At 46.7% G+C, this 11,543-nt stretch overlaps 2 protein-coding genes across 4 annotated transcripts; both read left to right on the top strand.

Annotated features, from left to right (window-relative positions):
- Nucleotides 1-451: 451 nt before the first annotated feature.
- Nucleotides 452-6,398, top strand: LOC123121977 (chaperone protein dnaJ 10). 3 transcript variants are annotated; one of them, XM_044542082.1, is made up of 10 exons: nt 452-861; nt 963-1,022; nt 2,020-2,102; nt 2,318-2,477; nt 3,180-3,309; nt 3,516-3,674; nt 3,799-3,977; nt 4,065-4,145; nt 4,242-4,385; nt 5,711-6,398. In XM_044542082.1, exons 1-10 carry the CDS (start codon nt 775-777, stop codon nt 6,218-6,220), a joined length of 1,593 nt encoding a protein of 530 aa, XP_044398017.1. In that variant the 5' UTR covers nt 452-774; the 3' UTR covers nt 6,221-6,398. The 3 variants fall into 3 exon arrangements, with proteins under 3 accessions (XP_044398017.1, XP_044398016.1, XP_044398018.1); XM_044542081.1 differs by having other exon boundaries at nt 5,708-6,398; XM_044542083.1 differs by lacking the exon at nt 5,711-6,398 and adding an exon at nt 4,935-5,394 and having other exon boundaries at nt 465-861.
- A 766-nt stretch (nt 6,399-7,164) lies between these two features.
- LOC123125035 (RING-H2 finger protein ATL39-like) lies at nt 7,165-8,226 on the top strand. The gene has a single exon (XM_044545572.1). It carries the CDS (start codon nt 7,377-7,379, stop codon nt 8,076-8,078), a length of 702 nt encoding a protein of 233 aa, XP_044401507.1. The 5' UTR covers nt 7,165-7,376; the 3' UTR covers nt 8,079-8,226.
- Nucleotides 8,227-11,543: the final 3,317 nt, after the last annotated feature.

The raw sequence follows: 11,543 nt of genomic DNA, 5'->3' as shown, positions 1-11,543 counted from the left end.
CCCGCGTCCGGCCGGTGCTCCTGCAGACGTCGACCTCGCCTCTCCGCGCCCAGCCGCTGCGAGCTCCCCTGCCTGCTACGTGTTTGAAAAAATGCCAGGGCGGCATGTGAAAATTGGGTCTGACTGCAGTTAGGCACACCGGCAGACCCAAATGAAAAAGCGGACAAACACGTCCGCACGGCTGATACAAATGGACAAAATCCGGGCAAAACGTGCGTACGTTTGGGTCCGTGGGTTGAAGTTGCTCTAAGCACCTTACATCTTAGTATTAGTTTACGGAGGGAGTATAAGGTTATGGGCGCCGTTTATGAAATGCCGGTATACCCACCCCCAGTCCAGTCCGGTCACCGGTCTCCGGTGGGCCATGTCGTCCACCTCTACTGCATCGCCGCAAATCCAACCATCGGCGATTAACGAGAGGGAATCAATCCCCATTGGAACTGGAGGCGTTCCAAATCGGGCGGGTTTCTCCGCCATGTCAACGTGACTCATCCCCCCACTATTCCACGCGGAGCCGGCGAAAAAAGAAAGCAGCAAACGAAATTATTCGCCCCTTTCCATTCCACGCGCTTTATGGTCGGCCGGGGATCCCACCCCCCTGAGCCGCCACACCCGCGCCGGCCTCCCATTCCTCCGCCCCGCCCACCACGCCGCGAGGAGCAGCAGCAGCAGGAGGAGATCTCGGGAGGCGGCGGCGCGCGAGATCCGGCGTCGGAGCGGCGGCGGCCTGATTGATTGATTGGTTGGTTGATCGATTGATCGGTTGACTCGACGATGGTGCGGGAGACCGGGTACTACGACGTGCTCGGGGTCAGCCCGGCGGCCACCGAGGCCGACATCAAGAAGGCCTACTACGTCAAGGTCGTGCCACTGCCGCGCGCTTGCGCTTTCCCGTCTCTCTCCCGGCGAATTTCGCTCTCATTCCGGTTGGTTTGCTGGTGTCGTCGTTGTTGTTGTTGCAGGCGCGGCAGGTCCACCCCGACAAGAACCGCAATGACCCCCTCGCGGCCGAGAAGTTCCAGGCAAGTGCTCCCTCTGCCATGCTGCTGTTTGCTTCCCCACTGCCGTAACCTCTCTTGTGAGGCATCAGCATCATGCAAAATCTGCTGTGTAACTATCGCCAACAGTGCTGCCAGCGACTGATCAGCCAATTAGCTATGCAAGTGTCAGAACTGATGTAAATTAGTGGGGATCATGTATTTTCATTCGGTGCTCTGTAAGACGGGTGGGATTTAGTCAGCTTTTACATGGACGATGAACGCCGATGGTGGTAGCGACATAGATATTTCTTTGCTGCTGCCTTGCTGGTAGGAATCAGAACTGTATTACACCGGCTCGCCTAGGGGAACTTCTCCAGTCACCATAGTTGCCTCCCCTGTTACTAGCTCAGGGAGGGACGTACCAAAGAGTGCAGCTACTGCCTCAATGATAACGGGCATCGATGTTGCAACCCTGCTGAATATCAAACTGATGCTACAACTGTTTTTATCTTGCCATGATGTTGAAAACCATCTTACAGTCCATGGAGCTCAACTACAAACTCGTGAATTACCAAGAACATTTGTATTTCCATGTCTAATGACGAGTAGGTGACTTTGTGGAATCGGAATGGTTGAATAGGCATTGAAGAAAACGCAAAACTTAATCTAGTCTCCCCATTGAGGCTCATGGAAGTTACTGACTTACTGTGGCCAAAACAGGTTTCTAGTGTCAGTTTGCTCCTTTGTACACCATGAATCATTCTGCACAGGCACGAAAATGATCATAATTGTTATACATCAATTAACTGAAGCATGTGAAACTAATATCCGACAACAGCAGTTCCCTTTGTCGTGTGGTTCGGTCTCAACCACAGATTGCTTGTATTTTGCGTGCTGGTATATCAGCCATCACGCAAGACAGTATAATGCATTATTGAGTTACTTTTGCAGTGTGTTGGCCATTGCTGCAGTAGTGCTACTTTGCAGTGCATCTTATCCTTTTATATATATCGTGTTTACAAAGTTACTGTAAGTGCAGGAACTGGGGGAGGCATACCAAGTACTTAGTGACCCCGCACAGCGTCAAGCATATGACTCATATGGGAAATCTGGTATTTCAACGTAAGTGTGACTGAAAAATACTTACTATGAACATGTTGGAATAATTTTGAAGAATTGGGATGTTCTTGGGGAATATATTAGCTTAGTTGACTGCCAAATTGTTCCGTTCTTTCCTAGATATAGGTTTGACAATGTAATTGGTGATTTCGTCTCGTATGCTGCAGAAACTGGTGAGATGATTACCTTCTTACTAGTTTCCTGCCATCATTATACAGGGAAGCAATGATTGATCCAGCAGCAATTTTTGCAATGCTATTTGGTAGTGAGGTTTTTGAGGATTACATTGGTCAACTGGCGATGGCATCCATGGCTTCACTCGACATTTTTGGTGAAGATGAAAAGATTGATGCAAGGAAGTTACAAGAGAAAATGCGAGTATGTCCCTATCAACAGAATAGTTTGTGTGCTTTCTTGGTTGGAGATTCAGAAATATTCCTTCTCCATAGAAGATTAGGGTGTATATTGACTTCTCCATAGAAGATTAGGTTGCTGACAAAATATTAATGTATATTGTACAAGCAAGCCATAGTAGTACATGCTAAAATTGTAGCATAATGCCTCTGCTGCACTAATACCACTGGAAAGCCTTCAAACAGAAGAAAACAAAGAAAGTTGAATGTTAGAATGTAGACTCTTGGTGTTCCTCTTTGCCCGTTTGTTACACTTATCATTTTAGTACAGCCATGATTTCCCCAATTTTCAATGTTATAGTAACACATTTTTGTACTTCCAACCCCTGGCCCACCTCTATATAAGATAAACTAGTGAAACTCAAATGTTGCATGATACACTCTTCTTTCAGCATGACACTTCTCATGCAGAATATCAGTCTTTACACTTTTCAGTCTCTACGCAGGTCTGTTTACTCTTCACTGTAGCAATTAGATGAAATTAGGGGCTGATGGCTTAATTGTTAGATTGCAAAAGCATGCTTATTGACGTTATAATGAATTGTAATAAAAAAGAAATGCTAGCTAAGATGTCTCTTCTTTTTCAGTGTTGTAATTATGTAAAGTTCTAAGTGGTTCCATACTCTTCATATTGTCGTATCTTTAAGGCTCTTAATAACTACTGCAGGCTGTACAAAAGGAAAGGGAGGAGAAACTTGCAGAGAAACTGAAGAATAGATTGCACATTTATGTTCAAGGAAACAAAAAGGAGTTTATCCAGGTTGCTGAGGCTGAGGTGGCTAGACTTTCTGATGCAGGTGACAAACTATTTCCTCACTTGCTAACTATTCTGTCTATTTTTCCTTTAAACTTTGTAACCGCCTCTTGCTACCTTTTCTGCTTTTATTCCAACCCAGTAGCTCTGGAACTGTTTGGCCACTTTTTCCTTGTGTATTCCCCAACATAAATCAAACTTTGAGATTTCGCTTTTCAATGTTATTTTCTGATTTTGCATGTCCTGCAGCATATGGGATTGATATGCTGAGTACTATCGGTTACATGTATTCAAGACAAGCTGCCAAGGAGCTTGGAAAAAAAGCTATCCTTTTGGGGGTTCCTTTTATAGCTGAATGGTTTAGGAACAAAGGTCATTTTATTAAATCCCAAGTGACAGCTGCAACAGGTAATGCTTACTTTATTATTTAGTTTCTTGAATAGCAGTTTTGATTTCGATATTTGCAACGTTGGTGCTAGCAATATACGGAGTATATTTATATTTTGGCTTGAAATTTGTTTTGTTTCTGTAGGTGCAATAGCTCTTATGCAGTTGCAGGAAGATTTAAAAAAACATCTCAGTTCGGAATGTAATTACACTGATGAGCAACTTGAAGCTTACATGCAGAGTCATAAAAAGGTTATGGTGGATTCCTTATGGAAGCTTAACGTTGCTGATATAGAGGCAACTCTGTCACGTGTCTGTCAAATGGTTTGTCTTCATGTTGGCACTATCCTTGCTGCTCTGTTTTTGTAATCTTACTCATTATCATAAGTTGTAACATTCTACCAATACCAGGTTCTTCAAGAGAGCAATGTCAAGAGAGAGGAAGTAAGAGCTCGAGCTAAAGGATTGAAAACTTTAGGCAAAATATTCCAGGTATCATTTTTTGTATATCCAGTCATTCACTTGTGTGCTCTGATATGTAAGTTGTTTGGTGTTCTTGATGAACTAAGTTGGCTTATTTCGACACAGCGTGTTAAGCTCAATAATGAAGGAGAAGCAGCAACAATGAAGCATACGATAAATAATTTGGATGATAATGTTGGTACCTCTCCGGATTCATCACCAACATCTCCCAGGGTGCAGCCATTCGATGCAAACCCACCATATTCTCAGGTGCCTACCATCTTCTGAGATCATTGTTGTGACGTGTAGCATATTAAAATGCAAGTTTTTATACGTGGCTGTTTTTGAATTATCATTAGATAAAAAAAATCAAATTTTTTCTTCCAAAAATGAACTCTGTCGTGATTTATTGAGTTCAAGCTGTATCGAGCTTTAGTTAACCCAATTTTTCATTACATGCAAACACGGTTTATTACTACCGGCACCACTAGATCAGATGACAGATTGACAGGCATGGTGAACTTTGCAAAAGATCTTAGCTATCTGCTCTAGACCCATCACCAACAGGCCAATACTTAACTGCCAAATAAGATTATCTTTTATCCATTACCTAACCGACAAAACTTTTGACAGCCGCCAAAAGAAATAGAAAGAAAATTGATGTTGATTCGCATATCAGCAAACTCACTGTCACTGCTTGTTCCATTGGTTGTACCTCCACACTGACACACACAACTCTCTTCATCAACTCACAGTAGAAATGCTTATATGCTTCCATCAAACAGAAGGCTCAGAAATGTTATTCTTCTTTTTGTCCAGAGCCCATATGTGGAGGCCCCTCGGTTCGGCGGCACACATAGTCCGTTCAACTTCCCGATGCCTACCGCTCCGCCTGGTGCGCAGAGGAATCCTGTCCCATGACCCGATCCAGGGCCACCAACTTTTTTTTTCCGTGGGTCATCTTTTTTGTACAATATTATTGCTTGTGTTAGTAGATGATCACATGGCGTTCATTTGTGCCACTAGTATAGTAGAACGAAGAAGCAGCTGGGTATTATCAATTTGCTTTCTTCGGATGTATAATCGATCGATTAAAATGATCCATACGTCGACGGGATCCCCGTGTTGTGTACAGGCGTGTCGCGCTGCTTCTGATGGGTTGTCGAGGCAGCGACCGGTCGGCATTGTTGTATACATAAACTATATCACATCACATATTTTTTTCCCCTTGTGTCTATGGGTGCATAATTGTTTTAATCTATGGCCCATTTGTGCAAAACAGTCATGCTTATCTCTTGTTATCTGAAGTGTTCACTCTCGCGATGCCAGATTATATATCTGAATTATCTGTGTGGAAAGTACAGTTAAGCACTGACTTCACTACAAACTTGTGTAGTTTGTGTTCTCTTAAATACTGTAAAACTGTAGAGGATCACTTGTTGGTTGCTTTTCACCTTTTTTTTAATTGCATTATTATGGTATAAAGCACTGTGGGTTCATTAGCTTGCAAGAATGAGGTTTATTTTCTGAGCCGGGCTATGAACAGTAGGGCTTGACACATTTTGCCCGGCTTGTTGGCGACTGGATATCAGCAGATTGTCAGGAATGTGTCAACATTCCTAAAGTGCAAACTGGCCTTAGGGTATTGCTGCTGCTCCGGGGATGGACGCAAATCTGCTGCTGTATGGTTGTGGTGGAGTCAGCACTCTGCTTGGCACAAGGAGACGCACTGTTGCTCATCATCGCCCTTCTGTGAAGTTGTCGGTGCATTTGCAAACTGCAATGGTGCCAATTCTGAAGAGCGAATCGCACCAGCTGATGGGGTCGTCTCCAGATGCCAAGCTCAGCCCTGCGCCCCGGCAAGCCGGCGGCGTCGCTTTCTGCCCGTGCGGTGCAAACCGACGGCGGAGTCCCTGAAGACCAGTGTGGGCGGGGCTTCTTTTTCTACGCCTCCGGTGAGGGAGGGTGGGGTTTTGCGCCGGGGACAGCGACGGCGAAGTCTGCGGCTGGCTGAAGCGGCGGTTCGTCTCGAGGCGCTCCAGTTGCTCAGTTTAGCTTCTGGTGATGCTGTGCTGGAACGGGCAGACGGCAGCACCCTGAACTGAAGCAACAAGCACTACTGTGGAACTAGCACGACACGTGAAGACACGGACCAAATTCCTGTTATTATGAACTACTCCCTGCAGGTCTGTAAAACGTCTTATATTATGTACTGTATGTACAGAAGGGACTACCAGTTTCATTTCACGGATTATATTACAAAGTCAAGTGCCGTGACGCACGACTCGCCCACTGACTTTGTTGTGATCCATGTGGTGGCCAACGACATCGCTGTGCCATGTGCAGTGCCAACGGTGCAAGCACCCGTCCAGTTGGTACTAGTATACGTACAAGACGGAAAACAGATGGTGTGGCACCGTTGACAAACACGAAGCACGAGTCAAACATGTAAAAAGGGTCAACTGGGAAGCAACGGGTGTTCATATTCAAGTCATGTTTGGGATAATTCATCCAAAAGTCCAAACAAACTGATAAAAGAGAGCGGACGTACAATATATTTCAACAGTCACGAGCCAGTTTTTACAGTCATCAGGTTGTAATTTTGGTGAGACAAGTTCAGGCGAGTGAAGTGGAATTTTTTTATTTTTTTTCCGGGTGGAGTAAAGTGGACTTTGTCTTGACGAATCCCAACATTCCGCTCTATAAAAACGACAGCATGCATCTTCAAAGTTGATCAAACTGACCGGCCTTTTTTCTTTTCCTTTTCGTCGGCGACGTAGCCCGTTGTTGACCTCAGCCAGGTCTAGGTGATAGCAGTACCGCACAACGATGTGTGCTACGCTGCTACTCCTACTACCCTATCCGCGGCGGCAAGCAAAGAAACGTATCACCTGCGTAACACAGTCTCTGTCAGCTCAGCCGTGCCGTCAACGGGCCACTTTATTAACCTTAAACGTGCCCTCCTCGTCAAACAATCAGGCAATAAGCTAATGGCCGGCGCATCAAGCTAAAGCTTGACCAGAACAAGAGCTTGTAATGCACCACTTAATCTTCTGCGCGCCAACCAAGCACGCCGCCCGCCGCCGCGCTCCCCGGAAGCGAACACCACCACACCCCACCACCGCGCGCCCTGGATCCTCAACCGCTGCCTATTTCTATTTCCTCCCCCGCGGACCACCACCAAGCTCCACACCGCAAGCCAAGCAACCTCGTCCGGCCGCAGTTGACCGTCACAACTCAGGCGATAAGAGCAGGTTGACCATGTTGGCGAGGCTCATGGCGCGGCTCCGCGGCGGGGACAACGGGGGGCGCCGGGCCTGCTACGGCATCGCGGCGACGTGCGCGTGGCTGCTCCTCTTCTGCGTGCTCGCCGTCGCCCTACGCAGCGCCTGGAAGGCCTTCGCGTTCGCCAGCCTCGCGCTGGTGGCCTTCGGCGCCGTCGACCACTTCGCGCCCGACATCTGGTGCGCCGGTGCGCCAAGGGACGACGCGGGCGGGTCGGAGCGACACCAGTCCACGGCGGCTTCCGTGGCGGCTCGACGGTTCGGGCTCGGGCGTGCCGCGATCGACGCTCTGCCGACGTTCGCGTATGGTGCCAAGGGCGGCGGCGACGACGTCGACCTCGAGTGCGGGGGTGACAGCGCGTGCTCGGTGTGCCTGGAGGACCTGCGGGCCGGCGAGCTGGTGCGGCGGCTCCCGGCGTGCAGGCACGTGTTCCATGTGGAGTGCATCGACATGTGGCTGCACTCGCACCGGAGCTGCCCTCTCTGCCGGTGCGACCTCTCGCCGCCGCGGAAGCTTGTTCCCAAAACGCCAACGGTGGAGAGTGAAACGCCTGTTGAGGATGCTTTGCCTGCGGCGGCGGTTTCAGAGACGGGACCGCCGGCTGATGATCATGATGCTTCGCCGCCGGTGGTGACAGTGGAGACGAAACCGCCTGCTGGTGTTTTGCCGACGGTGTAGATCCTGTGTTTAAGAATTTTTTAGGCTAGAGAATGTCATTTTTCTGCACGTCACCCATACACACAGTAGGATCCTCGCTCTTTCGTGTTGTAAATCTTGTGCATTCCTCTGTATTCCGCCTGTATATACATGCTGAGACTTGAGACTACATAAATTAAACAGATCTTTTTTTCTTTTTTTAAACTAAATGATCATGTGAATTGACAATACGATGTAGGAATAGTATCTACTCCCTCCGTTCCAAAATAAATGACTCAACTTTGTACTAACTTGAGGGAGTAATAGCATAAAACTTTGAAGAATGGTGTTTTGGCTCTCGGCCTCCATGGAGGCCGATTTTTTGAAAAATTCAAATTCAAAATTTTGGTTTCAAAAAAATCTGAAATTTTTGGTACAAGTAAATAAGGATGTGAAGCGTATGTGTGTAAAATTTCAGGATGAAATACGTTGAAATGTGACCTATACAAAAAAAAACAAGTTCATGGTCTGGGAGGAGAAACCGTATCATGTGTTAAAAAGCCCCAGATCTGTCTTTTTTGCACAACCCTCATTCCAACGTATTTCGTATTGAAAATTTACATGCTTGTGCGCTATGCCTTCATCTATCTCTGTATTTTTTCAGAATTTGAAATGTAAAAATATGAATTCTCAAAAAATTTGAATTTTGCATTTGGAGGCCTGCATAGAGCTCGGCCTCCAAAAGCAATTTCCGAAAACTTTGCAAGTACATTCATGTAATTGTATAGCTTGAAGGAGCGAAAATCCTACATTTTTTTTAGTGTAGCGAAAATCCTACATCTATTAAGAGCTACTTACACTTTCAGTAAACTTCCTAACAATAAAATCCCCCCGCACCCTCCAATTTCGAGGGGTGGCCCCCCCCCCCCCCCCCCCCTCCCATCTCCAATCGTATCTATCCACCTGGCCCATTATGTTAATTATATAGAACTATTTACGCAGGTATAGCTAGCATTGCCCCTTAGAGGAGAGTGAAGTTTTTGTTCTCACAAGGGCAAGAATTTCGTCCGATTTCGGTTAAAGGACGGGACCATCTATGTGTAAGTTGCCAGAAATTTTAGTATGTTTCAGTCACTTTTTTGTGTGCTGTCGGGTTTGTGTCCAATATCACCTGTTGATTCTGGTTCAAGGAACGTGACTAATTTTACGGTCGCGTTCTAGACACCAGCCCAACATAACAACGCCCAAGAGAACGATGGGGCTGAGCAATGTAAAAATGAGCTCCTAAAATGCTAAGATTTTCTTCACGGATTTGTGCTGGGGTGGGGTAGTGGGGGCCTAAACCCCCTCAGCTGTACACATAGCTCCACCCCTGTGCATACGGGTACACATGTGAAATGCTGATTCTGCATAAGTGCTTGCGAAGACACATTTCAATATAAGATTTTTTTTTCCAAAGTTGGTGTTAGCTCAAAGAAAAAAATCAAGAAGATCAAGTTCCTTTGTAAGGAGGAAAAAATTGTGGGGGTGATGTTATGAAAGAAGAATTTACAAAAATTGAAAGAAATGATAATAAAATCTAACCTATAAACCACGCTACACTACCCGCCATCCTGAGCTGCATGCTTCGCGTGGTAGTTCTGGTTCGCTCGATTGACCACCAAATGTACTTTTTTACGGTGGAGGCAAAGGCCCAGCCGTCCGTCCTTCTTTACCTCATCGTTTTGCTTCTATGTCAATGACAGGTGGGTCTCATTTGCTCGCTGGACCCAGCATTATAGTGTGTTTTGCCTGTGTCCGCGTGAGAGAGGAGGGTCCCGAGTGGACGCCCGGTAAAAAACCTAGCTTGCACACCCATGCCTGCACGCGACCCTCTCTCCTCTACCTTGATCTCCCTCCTAGCCGCCGCCTCTCTTCATCTTCATCCTCTCTCTCCCGCGCCGCCGTTGCCTCTCCTCCTTCTCCCCACTCTAGCCCCTTCAGGTCATCGCTCGCGGTGGTTCCAAATCCAGCGTTAGTCGTCCCCATGGGTGAGGAGGGGAGGTGAGGTCTTCAAGGTTGGTGGAGGTGCAGGCGAGACCGGCAGCGTGGGGGAGGAGCAGCGAGGCGGGAGCCAGGGAGAGGCCAGCGTCGGGGACAAGAAGCAGTGGGGCCGGCGGTCCGTCACAGTGGTTTGGAGGGAGAGGGGGGAGGGCGGCCACGAGAGATGGAGCAGTCCGGCCCTGCTTCGTCATGGAGGATGTCCAGCTGCTCGTCCTCCTTCGCCTCTTCTCCAAGCGTCCACCCGGTGGCAACCCAGCTTCAGGTACACAATCATACTTCTCTTCCTGATTGTTTTCTCTCCCTTTCTTCCAATCTCCTGTTTTTGTTTCTCTGTGCCTGCAAAGTGTTTGATGAAAATCCAATAAGGCTGGCGGGGTAGTATTAATCTATGTAAGTCATCTGATTTCCTTTTTCTATAATTTAGTTTTAGTAAAAAATAACAAGTTGAGTAGTCTCACTAGCTTTTTGCAATTTAGGTATTGAAGGAGATCATTATCACTGCTTTATCTTTCATGCAATAGTCCAGGTTTATTGTTCTTGGTTTTTCTGAAGTGGTTAATTTGATTATCTACTTTATAAGAAATAGCAATCATTCCTCTGCAGGTTGGAGATTCGGAGCATTCATGTTGCAGGATTCGAGGCGTGGTCATTGAGGTGGGGCAGCAAAGATAATTAGCAGTATGTATGCTAATGATACGTCCATTTTGTATCATGTTTTCCTACTGTTATTTATAGTGTTTTTATTCATTATAACACCTTTTGGAGTAATTCTAATGCCTTTTCTCTCATAATATGCAAGGTTTATACAAAGAGGGAGAATACCGGCAGTTGGAATTCTGGACCTGAAAAAGCTACGGCACAGATACCTATTCTGCACATCTCCAAATAAGCTGAAATTTTATGGAGAATTATTTTGGAATATATAAAAAATACTGAAGAAAAGAAATACCGGAGGGGGTCACCCAGGTGCCCACTAGGCATCAGGACGTGCCTCCACCCTGGCGTGCCCTGGTGGGTAGTGGGGGCCCTGGCCCACCTCCAGTGCCCATATTCTGGTACATAAGGTCTTTTGACCTAGAAAAAATAATGAGAGGACTTTCGGGACAGAGCGCCGTCGTGTCGAGGCGGAACTTGGGCAGGAGCACTTTTGCTCTCCGGCAGAGAGATTCCGCCGGGGATACTTCCCTTCGGGGGGGGGGGGGGGAATCGAAGCTATAGTCATCACCAACAACCCTCTCACCTTGGGAGGATCAATCTTCGTCAACATCTTCACCAGCACCATCTCATCTCCAAGCCCTAGTTCATCTCTTGTGTTCCAATCTTTGTATCAAAACCTCATATTGGTAGCTGTGGGTGACTAGTAGTGTTGATTACATCTTGTAGTTGATGCTAGTTGGTTTATTTGGTGGAAGATTATATGTTCAGATCCATTATGATATTTATTACTCCTCTGATCTTGAGCAT

The sequence above is a fragment of the Triticum aestivum genome, chromosome 5D (assembly GCF_018294505.1).
Source record: "Triticum aestivum cultivar Chinese Spring chromosome 5D, IWGSC CS RefSeq v2.1, whole genome shotgun sequence".
Classification (NCBI taxonomy): Eukaryota; Viridiplantae; Streptophyta; class Magnoliopsida; order Poales; family Poaceae; genus Triticum; species Triticum aestivum.
The sequence above is the reverse complement of the archived record's forward strand: the minus strand, read 5'-3'. Positions and strand labels throughout refer to the sequence as shown.

Excerpts from the sequence above, each read along its gene's own strand:
- LOC123125035 (XM_044545572.1), top strand. The coding sequence starts at position 7,377 with ATGTTGGCGAGGCTCATGGCGCGGCTCCGCGGCGGGGACAACGGGGGG.
- LOC123121977 (XM_044542081.1), top strand. The coding sequence starts at position 775 with ATGGTGCGGGAGACCGGGTACTACGACGTGCTCGGGGTCAGCCCGGCG. Across the intron at positions 3,675-3,798 it reads CCAAGTGACAGCTGCAACAG|GTGCAATAGCTCTTATGCAG; the intron begins GTAATGCTTACT and ends TTGTTTCTGTAG. Across the intron at positions 4,386-5,707 it reads CAAACCCACCATATTCTCAG|CAGATTGTCAGGAATGTGTC; the intron begins GTGCCTACCATC and ends ACTGGATATCAG.